The sequence below is a fragment of the Nanorana parkeri genome, unplaced genomic scaffold (assembly GCF_000935625.1).
Source record: "Nanorana parkeri isolate BGI_ZX_2015 unplaced genomic scaffold, ASM93562v1 scaffold3113, whole genome shotgun sequence".
Lineage (NCBI taxonomy): Eukaryota > Metazoa > Chordata > Amphibia > Anura > Dicroglossidae > Nanorana > Nanorana parkeri.
The window spans coordinates 14599-42051 of NW_017309381.1; the positions used below are offsets into that span (position 1 = coordinate 14599).

The 27453-nt window shown below is 43.9% G+C and overlaps 1 protein-coding gene across 1 annotated transcript in view; it reads left to right on the forward strand.

Moving 5' to 3' along the window:
• The window catches only part of LOC108802781 (gamma-glutamyltranspeptidase 1-like), a gene marked incomplete at its 3' end in the record, with an annotated part of 64715 nt that overhangs the window by 7906 nt on the left and 29356 nt on the right, over positions 1 to 27453 (forward strand). The window contains exon 2 of the mRNA XM_018574638.1: positions 17511 to 17690. Within this exon, the coding sequence (XP_018430140.1) occupies positions 17515 to 17690 (176 nt within the window). The remainder of the gene's footprint in view (positions 1 to 17510; positions 17691 to 27453) is intronic.

A 27453-nucleotide genomic window follows, 5' to 3' on the forward strand; every position in this document is an offset into this window, starting at 1 on the left:
TCTTGCGCTGTGGTGCTCGGGTCTTGTGTGGGGGGGTGGACAAATGGTATCACCATCCCTGCAGACAGACAGGCTGAGATAAATAGGTGCAGTGGTATGTCTCTTCGGCTGGTGTGATGTCCGCCCTGCCCCCTGTTCTGTGCTGCGCTGACTTTGAAGTCGCTGAGGCCGCTGTGTGTCCATAGCTGTTATCTCTCTTGTGTGCAGTGTGTGAAGCAGCTCACAGTAAGGCCACACGCCTGCTCTGTGGATATGGGATGATTGTGTAGTGTCAGGGCACTTCTTCTCATGTTTCCGCGGGGCGGGGGTGGGAGGGGGAGTGAGAGAGAGAAAGAGAGAGTGAGTGAGTGTGTGCGTTTCTGTGTCAGAATGCTGCTCTACAGTGTTACATAGCATTCATACATACAGTGGGGCGAATTTATCAAAACTGGAGTAGACAGAATCTGGAGCAACCAATCAGCATCTCTCTTCAGTTTGCTCAGGTAAGATTTGAAAATGAGACAGTGAAGCTGATTGGTTCCCTCCAGTATATATAACTATACAACTAAATAAAACATCTTACACATATACCATTATAGAAATGTTTTTTACAACCATATACACACCATAAAAAAGAAAAAAGAAAAACCACAAAAGAAAAACAACATGGGAATCCGATATGATCCTCTGTGATGAAGAACTTTCATTTATGCTCAAAAACATTGATATCTCTCTTTCTAATTTGTCCTGATCTGACAATATAAATAGCCATCCTGGATTTAGTTTCCAAAATAGCTTAAAAAAAGTGTCCCCCGGTTTCAATTGCAGTGATTATTGGTGAGTGGTCAGAAAGTGATCTAGGTTGTATCTCAACCGATTTAATCAGTGGCAATAAATCTAGCGAACATAAAATTATCTCTATCCTAGACAGCGTGTTATGTGTCTTAGAAAAACATATGAATTGATATTCCGCAGGATTTCAAAAAACGCTACACATCGTATAAGCCAATTTCTTTACAAAAATTATAGAAAGAAGTGGCTTCAGTGGAGCCTAATTCCTTAATTGCCGGAAACTTTTCTAGTGACATATTCATATTATTGAAATCCCCCATCATGATAATAAAAATAGGTAACTTATCCTTAATAAATAATATTAATTTCCGGAGGACCTCATTGGAATAGGGAGGAGGAATATATATATTTACCAACACGCATTCTAAATCCTAAATTCTACAATGTAAAAACACATATCTACCCTCTTTATCACATAGTACTTGTATACAAGAAAAAGCTATGCTTTTACAGACTAGTATTGACACACCCTGGAATATGCAGATGCAAAATAACAGGCATGAGCTGTATATTGCGTAAACCTATGCTCTAACCATCTAACATTATCTCACACAATATGCGTTTCCTGCACTCATATAATTGACGGCTTGTGGGACACAATGCTAGATAGTACTGCACAACGCTTTTGTCTTATGCCCCAGACCCCTAACATCCCAAGATATTATTGATATTATTTGCTTATTCATTTACAATTAGCAGTTACACTCATCATCTATATCTAGGAGGGATAGATGACAGGGCAATGATGCCAGCAATGGTTAATTACCCATAGATGTACAAAAAGGAACAAGTGGAGTCACATATGGACAACACTCACTTGGAGGGGGGAGTTTTGGTTGTTAATGAATTTTGGTTGGCCTTGTAAGGCATACACTATGTGTGTAGGGGGAGGGTAATAGAATTATGGGGATATAAATGATGGGCACTTTATTGGGGAGCAATTATTAGATATCTCTTTTCTCTTATATATATATTAAAAAGCTGGTTTCACAAAAAAATTAAGAATCAAACAAACATGTCACTGCGAAGTGGATATATGTTTTGCCCACTTAAGAGTAATTCCTACTTAACTCACCATTATGATTACTTTTGACATCACATATTCACACTAATACACACAAATAGATATGGATGGAATATTGGAGGGGGTACATTACCCCTCCCTTTTCTTCAGGAATTTTCAAACAATCTATATCTACAAAACATATTGACGTATAGTACTTCTTTTTTTTTCTGGCCTGAGTATACACCTCCAGTATAACCAATAGAGATTTGAGGGGAAACCCCCCCCCCCAAAAAAAAAACCAAGACATTACTACACTTAACTCCTCCCCTTCCCACATATATAAACTCCACACATGAGCTAAATAGGGAGTTGGAGAGATTAACCTCACCCATACACTCATCGTACAGTTCAGATCTTAGCGTATTGGTTCGATACTTAATACTAAATGTGCTCTACCATCGAACACTATAGTTTTCCTCAAAGATTCAAGCGTTCTCTGTGTCTATCAGGATATTTATCCAGACAAGCCAACGCTGCTGTGGGTGACTCAAAGAAAGTAGTCCCTCCTTTAGTTTCGCTGGATACGTAATTGAATACTGTATTTTCAACTGATGCAGCCGCTAGTTCACCTCCTGATATTAGGCCCTCTTCTTTTAGGGGGTTATTCACGAAGGAGCCGAAGGATCCAGACGTAGCTTCGGCTGATCCTTCGGCTCTGTTCGGCCGCCGGAGTCCTTCGGTTCAGTCAAACCGAAGGGCTCATGTACGGGCTATTCACTATAGCCCGTACAGCCGCCTAAGGTGGCTGAGCCGAGTCGAAGGCATATGCTTCAACGCCACTGAGCCGAAGTGACAGGCGAAGCGGGGTGAACAGCCTGCTGAAGTCCAGCCTTTCACCCCGCAAATGACAGCTGGGCGGAGCCAGCCGTGATCTCATGGGTGGCCCCGCCCATTTTGTAATGACAGATCAGCGCCCCCAAATAACCTGGGGACGCTGAACTGTCATTAAGCAATTAAAACTGGGCGGAGCCGGCGGTGACGTTGAAGTGCGGCCGAAGCTAGCCGTACTGAGCTGGAGTGAATAGCCGAAAGTTGTTCGGCTCACTTCACTTCAAAAATATGAAAATAACATCACTCTAGATCCAGCCACAGATATAACACCCTGTTCACGAACTTTACGGAGGATTGTCTCCTTGTCCCTATAATTGGCCACTCTAATCAAAAGAGTCCTCAGTAAGTTCCCATGTACAGGAGGACGTGTTGGTACTCTATTTGCTCTTTCAATCAAAAACATAGGAGATAAATATTCTTTTCCTTTTGTCTCTATTATTCACTTTTCCATCAAGGCCACCGGATTTAACCCCTCAGTCTGTACAGGTATACCCATCATTCTAATGTTATTGCGCCTTGCTCTATTTTCCATTTCTTGAATTTTGAGTGAATTGGCAGTAATTTTTTGCAAGGCCATTTTATGATCAGCACAAACAGATGTATTTATATCCTCAAGCTTATTGATTCTGTGTCCTCCGCATTAGTCACCCTCTTGCTAATCTTTTGCATATCTTGTCTGAGAAAAGAGACATCTATCTGCATAGCTTGTATTTGATCTGAGAAAGGGGCCAGAGTCACATTACAGGATTGTACTGCTGACATCACATCCTTAAGAGTAGGTTCATCCGGGGTATCAAGATTCAACAGAGATAACTGTCCACCAGACATATCCGTATTCCCCCTTATTGCTCCCCTTCAACCTAAGAAACATCCTCGGTAGCTTTACACAGAGACGTATCCTCCAAGCTTGGCCGCATTTTATTTGTGTGATAGGGGTCTATACCTGTTGGAGTTCTTCTGGCATATTGCTCAAGTCGTGTCGCCACTTCTTTTTGCTTTTCTTTGCTGGCTTCACTAGAAGCACAGGACGATTACTTGGAGCCCCAACTACTACCAAAAATTGTGCAGTATCTTTCTTCTTGATCATGCTCTTTACTGTAAGCCTTTGTACTGCTCACCTCCTCAGTCTACCAGACCGCAGCTTCCTACCACCTGGAGCCTCTATGGGGAGCCAACACTATCACCACCAGCTCCCTTGCTACATCCAGCCGACAGGACAGCGTTCACCGGCCGCTGCTCGTAGGAGTCTACAGGATGGAAACGCCGACACCCTCGCTGGATCCCTCACTCAAGCCCGCTCACATCCACTTTCTGGCCACACCCCCTCTAGTCCAAAGCTCAGTGTTTACATAGATGCTACATTTATCCCCATTGCAGTGCAATCACCCACACTGCGATGCGTACTAACAGAATAACCTACGTTCCACTAAGTTGCCATTGCCTACACTATATTTTTAAGACTGCACACAGCCCCCCCGAAACAATGCAATGCCTCCAGGTTTTAAGGTAGACTGAGCAATGTAGTCAGGGCTGGCGCTAGTGTAATTCTGCACAGGCAGCCGTCTGAATGCGCCAGGGGGAAAAAATGCAACTTCGCCTGTGTAGGCGAAAATCCTTGAACCAGCCTTGACTGCTCCTGGCACGCACACCGCATTCCGATGGGCCAACGACTCTAACATTGCTAGCCGTCAGATTTGAATATAGTGTTTACAGTGCATGTGCGTCTATCAATGTTAGCTGTGACGTCAGCCCGTCGTAAAAGCCGATCTTTATTCATGTGCATGCGCTGTAAACAATATGGACAAATCTGATGGCTAGTAATGTAAGGTGTAATGTTGACACAACTGAATGTGGTGCGCATGTGCAGTTGAATAGGGAATTTGAAGAACCAAAGCAGCAACTCTGAGTAGCTCCAAATCAAAGTTTATGACTTTTTTTGACACACACGTGTGGGGGCGAGGACTGCTTACAATCATGAGACTCCCACCTTCAAGTGATCGCATAGTACATTTATAGATTCAAATATCAGGATGGAATTTCACTCATACTTCATTGGTCAATTAACTAATCATCCAATAATATTAGGGTTGAAAAATACATCCAATCATAGAATATCATTACATCAGACCACTGCACCAGCTTACATAGCAGGTGTCTTGACTAGATTTGTCTCTCTATTTAACTCCATTATAATTTCTTAAGATGGCGGCTGGCATCCTTTGAAGAGGAATGTCTCACAAGCCTGATAAACAAGTGGCGTACATTAATTTATACATGTTTTAATGTTTTAAACTATTTAATACCATATATGCTCCTTTCTAGAATATAAAATACATGTAGGCTGTGACCATATAGACCAGTGGTGGCGAACCTATGGCACGCGTGCCAGGGAGGGCATGCGGGGCCCTCTCTGCTGGCACGCGAGCCCAGGTTCAGGGACCACAAATGGAAATAGATCCGACCGAAGTAGCTTCAGCAGGACCCTTTTTCCTGTGGATGTCGCACGCTTTTTTCTATTTTTTAAAGGATCCCGCCGGTGAAGGTCGCTCGATCTTTGCTGGAAAGTGCCCCGAACAGTCGCGCTATCCCGGCCCCGCTTGTAAGGTATGTTGCTTGGTGTGAATTGGGGCCTAAGGCAGTGATATTGAACGTTTCTTAAACCCGAGCTCCCGAACTGCAATACAGTACTAAACTTATTTTCCGCGCTGGCACTTTCAGGTAAATAAATTGATTTTGCGTCACAGTTTGGGCACTCGGGTTCAAAAAGGTTCGCCATCACTGGTATAGACCGTTATAGGGAGGAATATCTTTTAACTGTCACTCTGGTTATCATAACACTCACAATGAGCGTGTGCCTTATCTTGTGTCACATTTACTAAGGCAGTGGTTCTCAACCTTTCTAGGGCCGGGACCCCTTGGTAACATTTGCTAAGTTGTGGTAACCACCAACGGTAAAATTTAGGGATGACGTGGCTGCTGCAGCGACATCTGGCGGCGCGGCGGGAGAACTGACACTGCTGCGCTAGGAGAGGGATGAGGAGGACTCTCACCTTATTATTGTTTATTTTTTATAATTTTCTTATTTTTTTATAATTTGTTTCTTATTTCTTTTTAATCGCTTTTTTATTTTTTTAATTCTTTTATTTTTATTTCTTTAATAATTTTTGTATCTATTTTTTTCCACTTAACTTCATTGCTATCACAAAGAGGTAACAAGCCCCTCTGTAATAGCAATTGGAGGTGACAGGTTTCTTTATTAACCCTGTCACCTCCAATACAGGAGTCCTAGCACAGCACTGTGCTGGAACTTTTGTGACAGGTGAGAGGGGAAGACTGCTATCCCCTCTCACTGTGCACACGGAGCGGCAGGTTTACTTTTAACCCTGTCGGAAAAAAACAACTTTCTCCTGGAAAGGTTTATTCTGCTCAATTTGAAATTTTTTTTTTTTCTTTTCTGGCTGAAAAAAAAAGAGCAGAGAAAGCGCTTCTCTCCTGGGTGGCCGGAAGCCGCTAGGCGACCCCTGGAAAATTGTCATTCGACCCCCGAAGGGGTCCCGACCCCAGGTTGAGAACCACTGTACTAAGGAGTCTTAACTATGAACAATTTGATATGTATTGCAAAATAGAAAAATATCATACTGTTTTAATAAGACATTTGACTATGTGATTCAACAGAGCATCAATTCTCCCTACACACAGTAAGGTGCTTTTCATTGAAGCAGCTGATCGCGCTCCACCGGACGTGACGACATTGGCTTATCTGATAAATTGGCCAGTCTGACAGAACACTGGCTGAAAGGAAGGATTAGTAAGGTCTGTACCAGCCAAAGGTGCAGACCACCAGGGAATGTGGCCCCTCCCTGCATTAGTGTGTGTGTATTTCTGTATACAGTATGTGTGAGATGTGAGTATCCCTATCTCACATGCATACATACAGGGCCAATTAAGGGTATGTTTACACCAGATGTAGTGCGTTCCGGCCTGATTCTAGCCAGAACGCACTGCATCGTATTGCAGCCGGCTCACTTTTTTGCAGGGCAGGAGGGGGCGTGGCCGGCCATTGAAGTGAATGGCACCGTAGTCACGCCCTCCGGCCGCAATGTGATCGTCCGCATGGGATCGCAAGGCACATTGTTCCTGTGGTCCGGTTCGGTCCGGTGCAATCAAAATAGTGCTTGCACATGACCTATTTTTCATCTGAGCGGCTACTCCCTGAAGATTGTTGTGCACATTCCTTCCCTTGATGATGATCTGTAACACCATACTTTCGGGGATTTTTTTTTTTACATAATGTAGGTAAGAGGTTTTCTTTCAAATTCTTTATTCCCCAAAGAACATGTAATACGTAACACAATGACAGATACAAAAGGCAATAGGTGTGGTACATCATCCTTCAAAAAAACAAGTCAGTTAGAACATAACCAGAATAATAAACTGAGGATTAGACTGTCTTTCGGAAACTTGAAGGATAATATATAAACTGAGCCATGAAGAAAACAACCAAAACATTCCATAGCACAATTTCACCCTTCCTTATCTGTCCTTTCTTATCAACATAGGATAATAAATAGCATGCAGATAATTTACTCCACAGTTCAACTGAGTGTAATTTAGTTATGGAGGACTATTCTGCCTAAACTAATATAATATTGAGCTCTGCAATTAGCAACCTAGTCTTCAATGTGGTTTGTTGAGATGCACTAGTTTAGTGTGGCCTTTTTTATATACAAATTCAGATACCAAAAGTTTCTGCACATACTCCGACATTAGCGAGCTGTCAACTGTAAAGGAATGCTCTACTGTCAAAACATTTTCCCGCTGAAAGATCTTGCGTTGAAAACTACCACCTTGCCCAGCAGTATCAAACTGGCTTCTGACAGACTTTTTGTATCAGGTTTAGCTACTGTATACTTTGCATCCAGTCCAGTACATACTGAGGGCTATTCTATAAAGCATGTGCAACACTGGCAGTATACTCCCTTTTATAAGTCCTGTCTAATTCATGTACTGAAAAAAGTAGAACAGAAGTGCTGCACCCTCAAGGTTTGTCCTATTGGTGTGGCGGGCCAAGAATGATGTAAAAGAGTTAGTTTAGGTGATCGGACTACCGGACAGGCAGCTTCTACATTTCAAAGGAGCTCCACTGTCTCCTTTGTATTGTCAACTTGCAGGATTGTGAATTAAAGTGCCACACTCCATTTAATTGTGCACATACATCTTTATCCAATGTAGGGTTGAGGGGACAGTGACAAATCAACTGCTGAAGAGCTCTGTGTATTTTCACACACTGGACAAAACAGTATTGGACAAAACAGTACAACTGCACTGGACAAAACAGTATTGTAGCATTGTGAGGCAATGCTACTATGTAATTTGGTAGCATTGTCACCCAGGACTCTCAGCCAGAGGGGCCAAGAGGTTCCAGAAATACAGAACGTTTACAGGGAAAGAGCTGCCTTTTTTAGGTCATTCCAGGTTTTTCTGGAGTATAGCTGGGATCTGGGACCCTGGAGCTTTCTAAGTGTCTCGGGAGGGTTAAAATCTCCAATCCTGGTTCCACAGGAGGTTTGGTGTAGTGCTGTATTGCACTGAATATTATTTTGGTGCTTTTCTTCTGTGGAGAGGACCCCAAAAGGGTTGGGTGACATGCTTTGTACAAGACAATCCGTAGTCGGTGAGACTGTTCAGGTTAATTTGCACAAGATAAGACTAATTATGTTACTGTGTCATGCTGAAGACAAGTGGACTCTGTGTTTCGTTTGCTAAAGGAAAGCTCTGTTCTGTTAAAAGAGAATAAAGAGACTGACTTGTATGTTGAAATGGCTTCTGGGGTGATCACTAAGCACTCGCCATATGTGCTAAGTTCCACAAATAACAAAGTATTTAATTTCCAGCCATCACGGGCCTGATATATGTTTTCGCTTCATAAACCTTGATGAAGGGGGTATTCATACGAGGGGGTATCTCTATACTGTCCCCTCAACCCTACATTGAATAAAGATGTATCTAGGGGGCGTGGCTTGCTCATGGCCGCGGACGGTCGCATGAAGTAAGAGCTCCGACTACATCCCCAGGAACGAGCCCTAGGAACACTCGCCCGTACCTGACCTCTACATCCATGGGTAGAACCAACAAGAAGGAGTCCAAGGCAAAAGCCCGGAACACCCCACCGGCATCGATCCCGTCAATCGGAGCCTTCTTCCGCCCCTCGGGCTCACACGAGGCTTCACCGCAGCTGGGCCGCGAGACCGGGGACCCGCCTGATTCCGAGGCCTCCTCCCCTATTCACGCACAGCCCATGGCGGACTTGGACTCCTCTGTCACTGGGGACGACAGCGCGTCACTGAGGAACGACGACATGTTCCTGCGTTATTTCGCCATGTTGCCCACGAAGTCGGAACTGGAGGGGATGTTTTCCCGCCTGGAGGCCTCACATCGCCAAGATATGGCGGCGCTCAAGGAGGGCCTGGCGGGCTTTGGCCGCAGGCTAGAAGAGGTGGAATCCACGACCGCGACAGTGTCCTCATCAGTCCGGCAACTACAAGAAGAGGTAGGCAGACACCATGACACCCTGCTCCATCTCTCTTTACGCATCGACGACCAAGAGGACCGTCACAGACGCAATAATATTAGATTGCGGGGTATCCCTGAGGCAACGGGCCTAGCAGACCTCAAAGCCACGGTCTTGGGCATTTTTAACCTACTCCTGGGTAACCCACCCACTCACCCTATCAAGCTGGACAGGGTTCATAGGGTCCCTGGCTTCCGCACTCCCGCCCAACAACTACCTAGGGACGTCCTATGCAGGGTGCATTTCTTCCAACAAAGGGAAGCCATTCTAGCTAAGGCCCAGGATAGAGGCCCCATAGACTTTGATGGCGCACAAATATTATTGTTCCCTGACCTCTCCCGGAACACCCTGGCCATACGCAGGGCGCCCAAGCCCCTCACTCAATTGCTCCAACAACAAGCCATTCCGTACCGGTGGGGTTACCCCTTCCACTTGGTGGCACGGAAGGACGGAAGGTCGTATGTCCTGAGATCCCCGACCGACCTGGCAAAGTTCCTACAGTCGTTGAACCTACCTGCGGTTGCAATTGATTCCTGGCCGGACCTGGACCCCCCTGCCTGGAGTTCTCCATCTGAGGAGGCGCCTTGGATTCCTGCTTTGTCGCGAAGGGGCCGTCGTCGAGACCGGCAGGAGGCCGCACCTTCATCGCAGCCTGTTGTATGAGGCCGGGGGGTCGGCTTACACTAACTCTAACCTTCCGCATCTAGGAGTTATATTTTTTCTTCCCCCCACTTGAGGATCAACTATGGAAATCTTACGTTGCCCATGTCCTTCTACAACGGCGGAAATAATACCCTGCCCATGCCCTTGGCCGCCCAAGTAGCGTCTACCACGCCATCCGAGCTGATATGCCGCCTTGCGCACCCTGGGCAGACATGAGCCCTCATTCCTGTTTTGTCCTACCAGACCTCCTTTAGCCTGTCCTACCAGGCTGCTCCGGTGGGGCCAGGATGCCCGCTACATGCTCTCCATCTCACTCACGGATTGCACCCGGATTGCCTACACCTTGCTTTTCCCACACCCGAGAGCTTTTTGACTTGTGGCGGGCGAGTGAGGGCTTACCATTTGCCCCCAGGGACTGGACCGAAGCGGTGGCATCTTGCATATTTATTTCTGAAAGAATAAAGATGTATCTCGATGTTTAAAGGAGAACTATGAGGTGAGTGCTTTTCACTCATCCTCATAGTTCTAGCCGACCTGTGACAATGAGACTGTCACAGGTTGGCTCAGTAGATCGGGAATTGAGCGAACACATACCGGTGTTCACTCACTTCTCGATCCTGTCACGGCTCTCTGCCATGACAGGGGAGGGGCTGGATTCCTCCCTCCCCGCTCCGATCAGCCAGCGCTGACTGGCGGAACAGATGGGGGAGGGGGCGGGTACTGGTCACTCATGCAGCTGGGCAGATCCAGACATAACTGTCGGGATCCGCTTCAGTTGCGGCGTCTCAGTATACCGCGAGCTGTAACTCGCAGTATACTGTGGCGTTTCAATATACTGCGACCTGTAGCTCGTAGTATACTGAGCTTAGGGTGACGGGAGGACGTTAGTTTGTGTCCTTCCGTTACCCTAAGAAGAACTATGGGGAAAAGCCCTAACCCCATAGTTCTCCTTTTAAACAGAGAGTGGAGCTTCAGTTCACAATCCTGTGCCTAATTCATAAAAGCTTTGGAATAGTTTAATTGAGAGTTCTGATACGTGCGACAGGTAGTTCTTATATGCACCACTTTCACAATGGGTCTCTATGGCTGTGCCAGTTTGTAGAACTATTTTCCCCATAGTTCTCCTTAGGGTAACGGGAGGACACAAATTAGCATCCTCCTGTCACCCTAAGCTCAGTATACTGCGAGCTGCAGCTCGCGGTATACTGAGACCCCGCAGTATACCGCAAGCTACAGCTCGAGGTATACTGAGACGCCGCAGCTGAAGCGGATCCCGCCTGGATCCGCCCAGCTGCGCGAGTGACAGCTGGCTCTGCCAGCCAACTGCCAACTGTACCCACCCCTCCCCCGTCCGTTCCGCCAGTCAGCGCTGGAGGATTGGAGCGGGGAGTTGGGAATCCAGTCCCTCCCCTGTCACGGCAGAGAGCCGTGACAGGATCGAGAAGTGAGCGAACACCGGTATGTGTTCGCTCACTTCCCGATCTACTGAGCTGACCTGTGACAGTCTCATTGTCACAGGTCAGCTAGAACTATGAGGTGAGTGAAAAGCACTCACATCATAGTTCTCCTTTAATAGACTTTTAGGAATGTGCATGATCTAAGCTGGTCAGAAAGTATATGATTCAGAATGGTTTCACTAGACCAGTATTGCATTGCTGATTCCAAGCCTTAGTTATATATCCTTCCACTTTGTAGCTTTTCTATGTGCTGTCTGTCATCCTTCCCTCACTTTTAAAATTTGGTATTTAGATAAGTGTGGAACATTTATGCTACAATATTATCTTTTCAACTTCCATTATTTAGGGGAGGGGGTCGAGGCGGAGAATGAGTGGGTGACTAGGGGAACTGTCACTGCTCACGGTGATAGAACAGATGGCACTGCCACCCACTCACGCTGCCTGTCACAGCTTTGTATGCATCTTCTACAGCATTGCCAAGGTGCATCAGACAAAAAAAAAAATTGGGCACACTTAACCCCTGCAATGCTACTGCGTAGATCCAAAAAGATCCAGGAAACACCTCTGGTCATATCATTTGGATATTTCTATTACGAATCTTGCTTCTTCTCATTGCTGCTGGCAGCTGAATTCACTGCAAAAAAATGACTGTGCTGAAAACATATATGTGTTAGGTCTCGGTAGTCAATTCAGTTCCTGAAATGTCTGTAGAGCTTTGCAATACTAACATATGCGGATGCGCCCGGTGTTAGACTTGATTGCATTGTGTACATTACAATCAGTGGCGTCACAAGGGGGGGGTGCAGCCCGCACCCGGGTGCCACCATTGGAGGGGTGACACCAAAATGACTGACAGTCATTTTGGTATCACCCCCTATGAAAACAGTCCTTGTACCCATTGCACTCAGAGCCGCTGCTCCAAAAATGGAGGGTGGGTGCAGCAGGTGTCAGCGGGTGGCTTCCGACAAAAGAATGGACCAGTGGCGTCACAAGAGGAGTGCGGGGAGTGCGAACCGCACCCGGTTGACACCATTGGAGGGGTGACACCAAAATGACTCACAGTCATTTTGGTGTCACCCCCCTCTGAAAAGTCGGGCGCTCAGTCATGGACCGAACGCCCGACAGTATCAGGAGAGAGGAGGGTACCCGGCGGCATACCTTATCCTGCCGGGTGACTGTCCCCTCCTCTCTCTGCCGGCGTCCATCACCAAGATGGCCGCCGGCAGGTATCAGAATACTGCCGCACGTGCGCGATGACGTCATCGCGCACACACGTGGTGCTGTCACGCGCATGCGCAGTGACGTCTCGGCGGGGTGACACTCGGTTACCGCTCCGGGTGTCACCCAGCCTCGGGATGCCCCTGGAATGGACACCGGCACTCCAAAGCAAGTTCAGTAAGTGTTTATTAACGTACTAGTTGCAAGTAGAACACTCTATACAATAATATAATAATAATAATCTAATATACGTTTCGGGGTCTCACAGGATCCCCTTCATCAGGCAACCAAGTGATAAATGCAAGTGAAACACAGTAATCTATATACACACCAACAGTGATTGGATGTGTGGATGTTGGATCAATGGATGTCATGGCAACAGCGGGACGCTGGCTGGCGGAGGACGGCAGTAAGACAAGTGGCTAAAGCACAATAGTACAACAAAAATAGTAACTGTCAGGCGGCGTAATATGTCGTGAGAGAGCTGCAACACTTAAAGGGACATATCAACAAAATGCTGGCAAGAAATAAGTTGCATCATGAAACACCTGAAAAAATCACGAATTACTGTTAGAATGAAGGCAAATTTTGTTCATATGTACCTATGGTTTTCCGTGTGCACGGATTACACTTGTTTGCGGCTATTATATAGCCGCAAATATGCGGAATCCGCCATATTATAACGCTTGTACTATTTTGACGCGCAAGAGTCTGAACAATGCACAATAAAGTGCATTGTTTTTTGTGTTTAGAGCGGCTCTGCGCATATTCAGCTGGCAGAATACGTGCAAACAACTGCTCCTGTGTGAATGGAGCCTAATTCTTCCATGAACGGGTCCAGAAACAAAACTGTGAGTCTGTATTTACTGGCAAACTGTATGTATTGTGTACAGCTTACATTTTAATATTGGTAGGAAGAGCACATACAGGTATAACATGACAGATGCATCATTCTTGATGACAGCTGATATACAGTCATTGTTAAGAATAGCCTATATTTCTTATCTAGCGATGCACCAATACAATTTTTTCCAGACCCAGTATGAGTACCGGTACTTTTCCTCAAGTACCTCAATACCAATTACCGTTACCCTTTTTAGTGTCATATGACAGTTTTTCTGAAACAACACAGACTAATGATTTTAGGACATTGGTGGAGCACCAGGGCACGGTTACAGTTGCAACCGCTGCGACCCTGGAAGTTCTGCCACTGTCTCCAAGCTTTAGATTGACTACAAATCCCAGCAATCCATTATATAGCAATGCAGAATACCACCAGCCATAGAGGTTTACAAATCCCAGTAACACATTATACAGCAATGCAGAATATAATTAGCTATAGAGGACTACAAATCTCAGCAATATCAAATACAGCAATGCAGAATTACACCGGCTAGAGAGGACTACAAATTCCAGCAATTAAGAACGGCATTGGCTATAGAGGATTGCAAATCCCAGCAATACATTATACAGCAATGCAGAATACCACCAGCTGTAGAGGATTACAAATCCCAGCAATAGATTATAAAGCAATGCAGAATAATATGAAGCTACATACTGTGTTGCTCCAGGGAGGTGGCTTGATTTCTCTAGAGTCTCAGGTGGGCTGTAGAGGGTCTTAGGTGGGCTGTGCAGGGTCTCAGGTGAGCTGTACGGGCTGTAAGGTGGGCTGTGTGGGCTCTAAGGTGGGCCTGTGTGCTCCCAGGTGAGCTGTCGGGGCTCTCGGGAGGGCTGTGAGCTATGCAGGTTTTCAGATGGGCTGAGAGGGCTCTCAGGAGGCTGTGCAGGTTCTCTGTTCTGTGTATTGTGAATTTGCCATGTGCTGCTGATGCTGTTGGCAGATCTCAGTCAGAAACAAGGGTTGGGCACATGAAACCTGGAACTACATGGAAGAGAAGAAATGGTACTGTTGCTGCAAGTAAGTATGTTTTTATTGCCCTTCTGCTGATCCTTGGCTACAGGGGAGGAGGTGTAGGAATGGGAAGGTGGCATCAGGCACATGGTACTGCACAGCCCATTAACACAGAATAGCTATACTAATAACCTTTAACTAACTAAATAAATACACACATACCACAAAAGGGCCATTTATTGGCCATGGCCCTTTATTATATATTTTTTGTGTAATAAATGTTATTACATTTTCAAATATAAATTTTCAAATGTAAAATAGCAATCATACATACAGAAATGTGATAAAAGAAAGAGAGAAAAAAAAGTGCAGTCATCAGCAATATTACAGAGGTATGCACATAAAAAACAAAGCAGTCAAATTAAGTGTGATAATGCTTGATTTTTCCGTTTCGCACCCTAATATTACTAAGGGCACATTGCAATCTGCAAGGCTGCATAACAAACAACATGAATGACATCACATTTCAAACTAGCATGTGCACTAAACAGTTTTTAAATTAAATGGTCTGCACGTCCTATATATTTTTTCTAAATGTAAATGCACAAACCAAAGGCTTAGCCATGAAGATTAAGCCCTAAATTATATAAACCAGCACCAACATTCATACACCCTCTTGTCCACTCACCTTGTGGGTGACAGTACCCTAACTAAAGGTTACTGTGACAGCAAGGGGGAGAGGAGGGGGATGCTTGCTGATCCTGATAGACAGCAGAGTGATGAAGAGTAGTGAAGAGTGAAGCTGTCCTGGTTCAGTTCTTCAAGGGTTCAACAAATCTTATTTAAAATTCGGCACAACTGAACATGGAGGTAAATTCCATTAAAGTCGAAGTAGGGTGAAACTTTTGGTAAATTCTTGCCCTTTTTAGGGCTAATAGGCAAACTACTGTCCAGAAAAGGCATGGGAAGCTGGACACTGTTGTGGGCGACACAAAATAAAAATAAAAAAATACCATACAGTGGGGAGAGGGTCTTTTCATGTCGCTTCAAATGGCAACATTGAAAATACACAATAACATGGTTGTTGGATTCCTAAAAGCTGTTTGCAGTGTTACAGAAGAGTACAATCTTCAGAAACAGTCTCAGTGACAGTGTACATTGGCAGTGCATACTTGGGTGTGGGTTTGATTTTTTTTCTTTCTTTTGCAATTAGCTTGGCATACATATGGCAGCAGCACCCCAATCTGATTTAGCGCCCATTCACACCAGGGTGGTTACCGCGCTGATTTCAAAAGGGAAGTTTTGGGAGTTTATCATTGCGTTTCACCGATGAAGTGCAATTAAAAACGCCCCAAACCACGCTGATCAGCGTGGAAGGATCAAAGGATCTAAGATAGTTCCACAGAGATATAGGAGCTAATAAAAAGGGTACCGCAGGTAACTAAAATGATTTACGTCAGGTCAAGGGAAGTCTTTGTAGGCTTTCAAGAATCTATTTCAGGGGTAGCCAAACTCCGGCCCTCCAGCTGTGGTGGAACTACAAATCCCATGAGGCATTGCAAGATTCTCACAGCCACTGACATGACTCCCGAAGGGAGATTCATCATGGGATTTGTAGTTTCACCACAGCTGGAGGGCCGGAGTTGGCTACCCCTGATCTATTTAGCATGTGCATCAGGTCACAAATGCAAGAGACAAAATTGAAGTTTATAGAAGGTTTTATTAGAGCAAAGTAACATTATTCACATAAATTAAAGCACCAAGGGCTTTTGCAGATGGATAATTGGTTTGCAGTTCTGATCCTTGCTACCGTAGGTGTTTGTTGCATGCAATGTTCAGCCAAGGAGTGCATAGCTATTGATTTCTATTGTTTCCCACTGGAAAGCCCCCCCGAACCCCCAAGAAAGCATTGCAAACAGGGGTAATATATGCCAGCAGGGGTAAGACATAACTGGATATACAGACATTCTCACCTCCTTGCTGCTTGGAGCCTCCAGAACCTCCTGCACTTCTGTATTGGAGATTAGCCCTTCCCCTGTCCACAATACAATGCCTAACCCTCAAGCTGCCTGTTAGCAGATCCGGACACTATCATATGGGAGATGTACTGCGCCTATGCAAATAGCAATATTGAGCAAGTCAGGATTTACATAAAGCATCAATATTTTGAGAGTTTCTCCATCAAAACATGTATGCTGAGGTGCATTCCACAGCATTGTAATTTACTTTTACCCACAGGTAAACCAGAGGTTCACTATAAAGTAGAAGCACAATATTTTGCATTTATTACGGTGTTTTCTGTGTGTGTCCATTGGCTGTGTTGTGCTAAGAGTCATACAAGCTTCACTTAAAATTGTTCCAATCTATATTAACTGAAGTAGTAGGCCAAAGGCCATAAATAGTCACAGCTTCAGATATATGCCACCCTTGTCTAAAGTTGCCAAGTCGTAATATCAACTAATGGATTTACTTTAAATGCCACAGTGACATTTCATATGCCTTTTCTTTTATGAAAAATACTTCACTGAACTGCTTGAGAGGTTTTCCCACTATTGTGTGGTTAATTGTGTTTGTTTTGCCAGAAGAAAAGCAGAAAGATTTATAATCTTTTCTTATTTCTGTTTATTAAACTGAACATTTTGCTATTTATTAACTGATGAGACTGACCTGGCAAATTAGGCCTCTCTTAAGATGTTTTTTTTGTGCCCTGTTTGACGGCATCGCTGGCACCCTCTGAGTCAGGGGATGGCCAGGAAACCACTGCCAGCTTCAAGTAGTGTCAAGTAGAGACACTGTGATCATGCTGCAAAAACACAGCTCAGGCCCAGTGTCTCTGCACCTCTCCTGCTATATTAATGGAATGAAAGCGAGAGTTTCATGGAATGAACCTGCAGGTCCTGGGTGGGGCAGAATACCAGCTATCTGTATAGGGTAAATCATCATCATATCTGTTATTACAATTATATTCATAGAGGGATGATGTGTATTTTCAATACTGCTTTTGTATTCCTCCATTCACAGCGCCATGCGGAGACGTCATCTCATAATAGGATTTCTGCTCATTGTACTGGTTGCACTTGCTTTGTTCTTGGGACTTTTTTTTGGATTGCGTTCGAAACCTGGGGAGACTACCCTGAGTGCACAGATCTATGGGACAGCAGCTGTAGCTACAGATGCTGGAAAATGTTCTGAGATTGGAAGGTGAGTTTCAGAAATATTCAAATTCTATCTATCTATCTATCTATCTATCTATCTATCTATCTATCTATCTATCTATCTATTTCACTCTAGGAGTGTACAGCTGGTGGAGTTGGTAAAGCAGCTCCTCGATTCAGGGCATATGTAGGGGCTCAGCCTGTACCACTCTAGAATTTTCTCCCAAAGTGATCTATTGAAGCCCATAGTTGCCTCTTTTTGTAGTACATATCCACCTGAGGCAGAGAGCGCACCACCATTTTTTCCTATTGAAAGAAGGTGCCTGGAGGTTACTATAGAAATCCAGCTAAACACTCCAAGAGGCAAGAATTTGAGAGGTTGGACTGATGAAGACAAATGTCCAACTGCAAATGTAAGTTAGGCATAGTTTTCCAAATTATTGAAAAGCTCTATTAGCAAACGCCATGTCCAGAAAACAGTCTTTTTTAAATTATACTCTACTGTTTGTGATTTTGTTATTGTGAATTTGTATATTGCCAATATGTATAGTGTATGTCGTAATGAAGTTTGAAGCCCAGCTACACACTAGTTTTGGAAACATATACCCAAATCAAGTGTCAGAGCCTCAGAGCTAAAAAAAATAGGTTTTTTTTTCGGCACATAATGGAGCCTTCAAAAGATATACTTAAAAACATAAATCTTTATACAATAAAGACATAAGATAAAACTTATTTAACTGCTGGTTCATATACAAAACAATCTCTTGTATGTCCAATAAAGCAAGTCATATCATAAAGTCCCTTATAGCAACTTCAACACACACTGATGCAATATTGGCTGTGACTTCTTCAATGCGTTTTGCTGATGTCAGCTTACTCAGAAGTAGGTAGATAGAAAGTCCCTCCGCACTCCTACCAACGCTCCCGGGATATGCAACAGTGGTGCTCGCAGTGATGACCACGGGTGGCGCCGTGCAGACACAAGGCAGAAGACAGGAATCACCAGCACTCAGTAATATTATTCAATATGTCCATTTATTTGGACAGATCATCACAATGAAAAAAGCCAACGTTTCGGGGGCCACACAGAGTCTCTTCATCAGTGCAAAAAGATTTGACAAGCTTACTCAGAAGGACACGACAGCACTCTGTAGTATACTAAACATACATTATAGTAAATACACTGCAACAATCCAATAGAACATGATATGCTCCATATCAATGTAAGCTCATGGAACAACCGGATACAGACTCCCTCACAGGGGGGCCGTAGGAGGAGTCTCACCAGTCCAAAGAGCGACACCACCGGACTGCAAAACAAACGACAAACGCACTCAACAATTTGTCACCAGTTATACAGTAAGGTGCACACGAAATGGACTTTGAACAGTAAAACAGTAGAAAGGCATCATGGCACACTCACAAACCAGCATGTAAAACAACTTGTCTCACCACTAAGGATAATAACAGAGGTTAACACCGGACTGCAATCGCAACTGGAGGCAGTGGATTATAAATTAGAAATGATGGTAAGTGAAGGTACCCTACTGTTACCATAAACATGACTTTAGCTCTTACTCAGTTATGACTACTAGTGATAATAGGTAATAAAAATGCTATATTTAAAGAATGGTCATAGTGATATAAGATTTATGCTTTTAAGTATATATTTTGAAGGCTCCATTATGTGCCTAAAAAAAACCCTATTTTTTGAGCCAGAGGCTCTGACATTTGATTTGGGTATACGTTTTTGTGAGTGCGGTACTTGAGCCTTCCTCTGCTGACCACTCTTTATGCAATTCTTATAGAAACAGTGGAGAGATGTGAAGACTGGCATTAGGTTTTTTTGCTGCCTTGACCCAGGCAAGACATTCCGGTGTATGTCTATTCTAACCAAAACTTTGATGGTTTTGAAAATAGTGGTGAGGTGTCAGAACACTTTTTTTATGCTATTCAGGGCTCCATTTCAGAGATTTTCTCTCACTTCATGTTCTTCCAGCAAGTTTCACCAGTCAGGAAACAAGCGTAACTATTTAGGAAAGTAGGGTAAAGCTGGCTATGCACTGTTCTATTTTTTTTTTCTTCATTCTACCCATGGGCTGAAAGAAAAAAATAGAACAGATTCCTTCATCAACGAACGCTTACAAGCATTGATTGAGGAATCTCCTGCTATCTTTCACTGTTTGTTATTTTCCGTCCGGCTCAATTGATGAGCTGATCAAGGGATGCCGTCCGGCCCGGCATTTGGCCACCTTAAAAGACAACTATGGAGTAACCTTTTTATCCCATAGTTCTCTTTAGGGTTACGGGAGGACATATACTAACGGATTCTCAGGCGGCCATAAAGGATAATGGGGCGGGCGCATGCGCAGTAGAGATCTTCAGCCGGGAGAAGAGGAGAGACGTAGGGTAAGTCAAGGCAGTCACCCTGACAGCGTGAACCCGCATAGACTCCGTGGGACAGGAAGACACAGCAGTCAGCGCTTGATCAGAGACCGGCACCAGCACTGGAGGGACTCCTGAAAACTACAGGAAAGAAGATGATGGTCGGATCAAAAGGCATCATTTAAGGTAAGTCCTTACACCAGCATGGGGTGGAGGACTTTATTGTCACTTTTAAGTCATTATTATAGTTTAAAATTCAACTCGTAATGTGAATTACCACAACTAACCTCTATGAGGTTTTTTTTTATTTAGAAGGGTTTCTACTCTTTTAACCCCATGTTTATCCACGCTTATTGTTAAAAATAAAAAGCACTTTGTACAGGCAGCTTCTGCGGATTGCAGCACACAGTAAATAATTTTTGTAAGTTAATGGTCTGTAATCTCTCACATTGCTGAGGAGTGAGTCTGGTTTAAAACCTGTAAACATGCCACAAATGTGAGAAGATTGTGTGATACAATGTTAATAGGCAACTATAGTAATAACAAATGGGTCCCTGTTGTGTAACACATTTTATATCATGTTACAGCTTCATTTAGTTCAGAACATATATTGGTATGTAGTAATTAGCAGCAATTATCATTAAATAATATCCACTTTGAAGTGATTTAACCGATTAATCTAACTAGTTGGTTGAGGGTGTCCAGGCACAGCCACGCACCAAGATGCAACAATCTTTGGCATTATATTCAAAGGCAGGTACCTCTCATCATTCTATGCAGTGGTGTATTTTGGTTTGGGGCTGCACTAGGCAAGTTAAAACTCTGGCATCCCCAATCTAAATTTGCCCAAACCCTTCATGTTTAAGACTTTTTGCGTAACCTGTCAGTCTCCGGACACAGCGCACATGCTGTATCCAGCTTTTGACAGGTTGTGCTAGTGTAGCAGGGAAGTCGGAGACCGGAGGCCCACAATGGAGCACCCCTGGTGAGAACCTAGAGTGCGCGGGCAGGGCCGGTGCAAGGATTTTTGCCAACTCAGGCGATTTGGTGTTCATCTATAGCTGTGTTCTGCAGTGTGCCGCTTTTTTTTTTTTAAAACAGGAAACTTTAAAACAGGTCCCCCTTACCTGTTTCCGAACCCTTGGAAGTCGCGGCGGCAGCTCTGCGTGTGTCCGGCCTGTGTGGTGAGCGCGGCGTACGCAGCGTAACTCGTGTATGGAGCTGCGAACAGGCGGGCGTGAGAGGCGAGCGGGAAATCAAAATTTTTGCCGACAAATCGACCATGAAAAACATTGACAACGTTTTCCATTGTCGATTTTAATCGACTAAATGTTGCAGCTCTATATTATTGCTGGGAGTTGTAGTCCTCTATAGCTGGTGGTATTCTCCATTGCGCTGTATAATGATTATACTGCGCAATGCAGATTACCACTGACCAGTTATAGAGGAACTACAAATCCCAGCAATAATACATTATACAGCGCGATGGAGAATACCAGCAGCTATAGAGGAACAACAAATCCCAGAAATAATATATTAACCAGCCTGTATAATGTATTATTGCTGGGATTTGTTGTTCCTCTATAGCTGGTGGTATTCAGCATTGTGCCGCTGTATTATACAATGCACAATACAATATACAATGCACAATACAATACACTTTACACAATATATTATACAATGCACAATACAATACTGTATTGTATTGTGCATTGTACATTGTATATTGTATTGTGTATTGTCAATACACAATACAATATACTGTATATACAATGCACAATACAATACAAAATAATACAATACAATGCAGCATACCACGTGCACTTTGTCTTTGTAACATTACATACCGCTCCCACTTCAGCCAGCTCCCGATCCCGATTCCCGATACGAGTCCGACCATGGGTCACCAAGAGAGGGTGAAATCGCCTCCTCGCTCGGTTTGTGCACCGGGCGCTCCCGAGTCCCTCAACAGGTCGCCGTCGCCTCCAGGATGACGCCACTGCCGCCACACTGCCTGCTGGTCCGGTCCGTCCGTTGCTCCGCCTCCTGCAGCCCTCGCTCCAGTCCTTCACATGCGGCTGAGCGGCCAGGGGAACCAGGGGCAGGGCCTTACGTCACTCACTGACGTAGCCAAGGAAGGACGATACACTCAGTAAGACTGAGTGTCACTGAGTCTGAGACGTGAGACTGCACTGCACAGGTCAGCGCCGCATCCTTCAGATCCCGCATCCTTCAGATGCCGCCCGCCCGCAGCGGCAGCCCACACACTGAGAGTCTGGTCTCGATCGGGCAACTTTTCCGCCCTGTTCCCTGGCGCCGTAAGGCAAGTGCCCATCTTGCCTTGCACTAGCGCCGGCCCTGTGCGCGGGCCCTGGAAACTGGCACCTAGGTTCGTATACCACCATATGGGCCTCTGCGTGCCCTATGTGGCACGCATGCCATGGGTTCGCAATCACTGGTATAGGCTGTTCACCACTGAGAGAAAACCACATTTGGTAAATGGCATATCTGTAGAGCTGACTTGAAAGCCAAAGGTGTCCTTTTAATGGATTCCACTGTAAACCCAGACTTCTCTGAACAGGTGGGGTATCCGTTCCCAGGTTTAAGTCTTTAAATCCTGTGGCGAGTTAGTGACTGCTTTGGTCATCTAAAACAGCATACATTTTAACTGCCCTTTTAGGTTGTCCTTGGGAAACACCTTGACGAGGCATATTTTACCTTCTCCCAAGTTTTATTGTGAAGTAGTTTACTACATTTTGATGTCATTGCTGCAGGTGGTTGTTCATGGCTCTCCCCAGAGACTACAGTACATGAAGAAGAAACACTTGTTGTGGCTGGAGCGTGACTTTGTTGCTCCCTGCAATGATTGCAATCCCTGCAAACAGTTTTCAACATTTAGAGGTGAAGTGCAGTAAGCTTGTGCGACCATGTGCTTTCACAAGATGGTCAATGGCACTGAGCTTGATTAGGCACACACATGTACACAGCAAGCAGTAGAAATTCTACCATCTTTTGACTATTCCGACTCCAATTGTTGAATATGTGATTTATCCCTTCCTCAGACTTCTATGCCTGGCCTGTATAAGCAGATACAATCACCCCGGACAATCTTTATCAGATAGCTGAACTCACCAAATACCTTTTCATCCCCAAAGATCTTTACTGACAGACAACAGGATTGTAGCAGATGATTGAAAAGATGGTAATTGCACGTCAAAAGATAATAAGCCTTCCTCCATGTGAGCCTCTGAACATGTGGCCAAGAGGACATGAGGCCATAATGCCAGAAAAGACTCATATGGGGAAGAGGGAGGAAATACATCATAAAAAGGGAGGAAACACAGAAAAAGGTGGTGCACTAAACAAAATGACCAAAAGATGGCAGTATATACCACTGATAATATGTAATAGCTTATGGAACATTAACCATATAAATACTCAAACCAATAAATTGCATTCTTTTTCAATATAATTCAATATCAGTAAATGATTGGGGAATGTCAAATTCACTGCTTTATATGCCCCAAATGTGTGCTAATTGAAAATACGCTACATTTTTCAGAGACAAGTCTTATCTGCATCCCAGTGTTGGCACTAAGTCAGCACCCCTGGCTTCTGCTCCCCACGACTGCTCTGGTCATTGTTGAGAATTCTCTATTCTGACAGTTTGTAGATGGACTTCTGCTGAATGATTTAAAAGGCAGCTGAGCAGAGGCTGAGAAACTAATCTAAACTGCAGTGTCTACCAGTTGGCTTTGTTGACTTGTAATAAATAAGAGTCCTTGTGAGCTTGCCAAGGGTCAGCCACCTGAACTCTGTCGCTTGCACAGGAACAGTTTAGCACTGCTACCTGGCCCCAGGATGAATACGTTCTGTGTAGAATATACTCTGTTTGGGGTGCCTTCATTTTAATAAAGGACAACTGGATTATAAAATAAGGGTTCAGCTTATTTGCAAATAGAGATATACAGAAATTCGAATTGCAAGGTAAAGGAATGGGTCATAGGTGATGGGGAGAGGTAAAGAGTTCTACTCTCTAGGCTAGCATACTCATTCTCACTATCCCTCACACACAAGGCTTCTGTTTAAGGTGTGTCAGATCCATGCTTGCAGGATTAAGGAGGACTTGTCCAACAGGTCATACAAAAGTTATCCATCGTTCTTGGTCCCAAGCTCTAGCTTCCTCTATGGAGATGCTTACACTAAAGATTGTATTAAACAGTGAACATCTGACCACCCAAGGGGTTACTGGTAACTGTGGTAATGACACTACTGAGGTAGGAATGTAAGAGTCAATCCAAGAAATGCACAGTTTACCTAATCATTACTGAAGATCCTTTTTCGAAATCTAGCTTATAAAATTAGAGATGACAGTGGCAATGTGTTTCGGACCACTCAGGCACTTTCTCAAAAGGATGTAGGAGCTATCATTGCTGACTTATTTTTAAAAGGTGCAGGCACAAGCATTATTATGCCAACATGGTGTGGGTCATTAACCTGAAAGCATTTTAGAAGTGTAGACATTTTAGACTTTACCACCTATAGGCTTGTTCTGGGTCAATGACTGACTAGGCTGTTAAAGCCAGGAACAAGATGTACTTGTTCCTAAGAAAATCATACATAATTGCAACCTTGTGATAAAGAAGGTAACAGTTGGCAGAAGTGTAATTAAGTAAACACATATGTCTCAAAAGCCACATGAAGTGACAGTCAGCACCTTCTATGCAAAAACCTGAGCAAGAGGCCCCACCAGTACTGCAAGAAAAGAAACAGAACTTTAATAAAATTTAAATAGGCACCAGTAATTTGTCATTTGAAAAGGAAGAAGCTGAAATGCTTACAACCTCAATCAGAAAATCTGCAAGATCCATCAAGAGCATCCCAGCTAGAGTCTTGTCACATATGGTTCATATAGTGCCACAGCCTAAGTCAGCTGTATGGGAAGAAATGCAACAGCTACCTGTTCACTAGAAGCAAACAGGGATTAAAGAGGTGAAATCCCCCCACTAGCTCCAAGCTAGAATGCAAAGGTGTAAGCACACCAATGGAAACAGCTTTCCTAAAGTTGGAAGGAGAAGACATATTACCCAAACAGTACAGAGAACCAGTTGGGGCACTTTTATACGGTGCAACCGCTACCAAAGCCAGACATAGGTGCATCATTCATTCTCATATATTATACTATGGTTATTAGTTTTGCCACTACGTGATAGTGTTCTTGTAAAATGTTATGTTCTTCTTAGTAGATATACATGGTTATAATGTAATTTCCTACCTCTATGTTACTTTTATTTCCAATAAAACAAGAAGGGATCAGCCATTTGTCCATCAACATCTTGTCTGGTAAGAGTCATATTTGCAGCAGCTTTCCAACAGATTTATTGATGTATGGTTCTGTGACATGTATTAGACAAGGGATGGGCTGTACCAAGAAGTGTCTGGGTATGCTAAGATCGAAGCCATCACAGCATGCAGTAATGTTAAGCCAACTTTTGTAGTTAACAAATTGCTTTAGAAATTCCTAACAAAGCAAAGATTTTGCCTGGGGCTCTGCTCTGTTGCAGCAAGAGGTCACAGATAATTTTGTACAAAGAATTTTGAATATACAGTATATGCTTTGTCTGTGAATGTTCAATCTTCATGGAAAGGCTTCAAATAAGACAGCTCTACACTTATTATGATGGGTTCTCATGTATTTTTTAATAACTGTGCTTTCCGCAATATATTATCATCCATGCAACTTCTAAAATCACTCATACTAGAATAAACTGTTCACTTGTTGAAGGATAGTTTTTAATTGTAACCATAACTTCCTGTCCCTATTTTAAATGTGATAGTTTAAAAAAACAAACTTATTTTCAAGAAATGTACCTTTGTGTAGTCTGGGGTGTTATCACTTGGATTGTGAAAACACAGCTCTGGCCAAGCATCCAGAGGAAGTATTAAGAAAGTGGCGCTGTCACTTCCGCTCAATATGCTGTGCTGCTGCAACATACAGTATTGTGCAAACGTTTTAGGCAGGTGTGAATAAAAGCTGTAAAGTAGCAATGCTTTCAGAAATAAAAAAAAGTGTCAATAGTTTATTTTTATCAATTAACAAAATGGAAAGTAAATGAACAGAGAAGAGAAATCCAAATGTAATTAATATTTGGTGTGACCACCCTTTGCCTTCAAAACAGCATCAATTATTCTAGAAACTCGGCAGGTAGGTTGTTCTTCTGTGGATGTAGGTTCCCTCAAATCCTTCTGTCTCTTCATGTAATCCCAAACAGACTCAATGATGTTGATGTCATCATCATTGAGTCTGTCTGGGATTACATGAAGAGGCAGAAGGATTTGAGGCAAAACTACATCCACAACAGATCTGCGATTAGTTCTCCAAGATGTCTGGAACAACCTACCTGCCAAGTTCCAGCAAAAACTTTGTGCCAATGTACCTAGAAGAATTGATGCTGTTTTGAAGGCAAAGGGTGGTCACGCCAAATATTGATTTCATTTGGATTTCTCTTCTGTTCATTTACTTTATATTTTGTTAACTGATAAATAAACTATTAATACTATTTATGCACAGTACTGTAATAAAATGGGAATTGTAGTTGCCAGTGGGTGTTATTTTGGAAAACATTTTTTTGACTGATTCTAACCTTGCCTGTATTTGGGTGTAACCACCCCCAGTCCTGCCCACATTTAAACCCATTGACCCATTGACCTTTTTTTTGTTATTGGCCTTTCCTAACGTTGCCTGTAGTTGTCAATGGGCGTGAATGTGGGTGTGAATGTTGGCAGGTTTTTCACTGATCCTAACCTGACAGTGAGATCATGTGGTGAGAGTAGGCAGACTGTGAACCTGAGATGCCTGGGCCCTCCCACTACAGTAAGCTGTGATGCTGCCTTTGCTAGCACTAAACTACCATGGTCAAGTAACCAGACGGGTAGCCCATGGAAGGAGTGGGCACAGCACCACTGGTATTCCAACCAGCATTTTAACTACAATGTGCCCTGAAAATGCTACATTCCAAAAAGGATTGCAGTGTATGCTGCTTTGATTAAAAAAGGGAAACCTAGGTGTTTAATGCTGAACTCCAGGTATAAATATATATGTCTAATTACACTGGTCCAACTTGAGCAGGGCTGGTAATGTCATTGCTCCTCATCCATTTGTATTCATTGATAAAAATACTAGACATTCTTTCAATGGCTGCTGTGCCAAGTGAGTGACCTTCTATGTTTTCACAGCAGAGGGAAAGTTGCTAAGCACAGTGCAGTACCAGGACCTGGAAGATCGCTGAAAAGCACTTTAGTAGCTCTGGCTACTACATGATTCCTTGTGGCCCTACTAGCAGGGCTGTCTTTAATATTGATTGGACCCTGGGCAAACATTTTCTTATTCTCCCCCCCCCCCCCCCCCCCCCCGCCCCCCCACC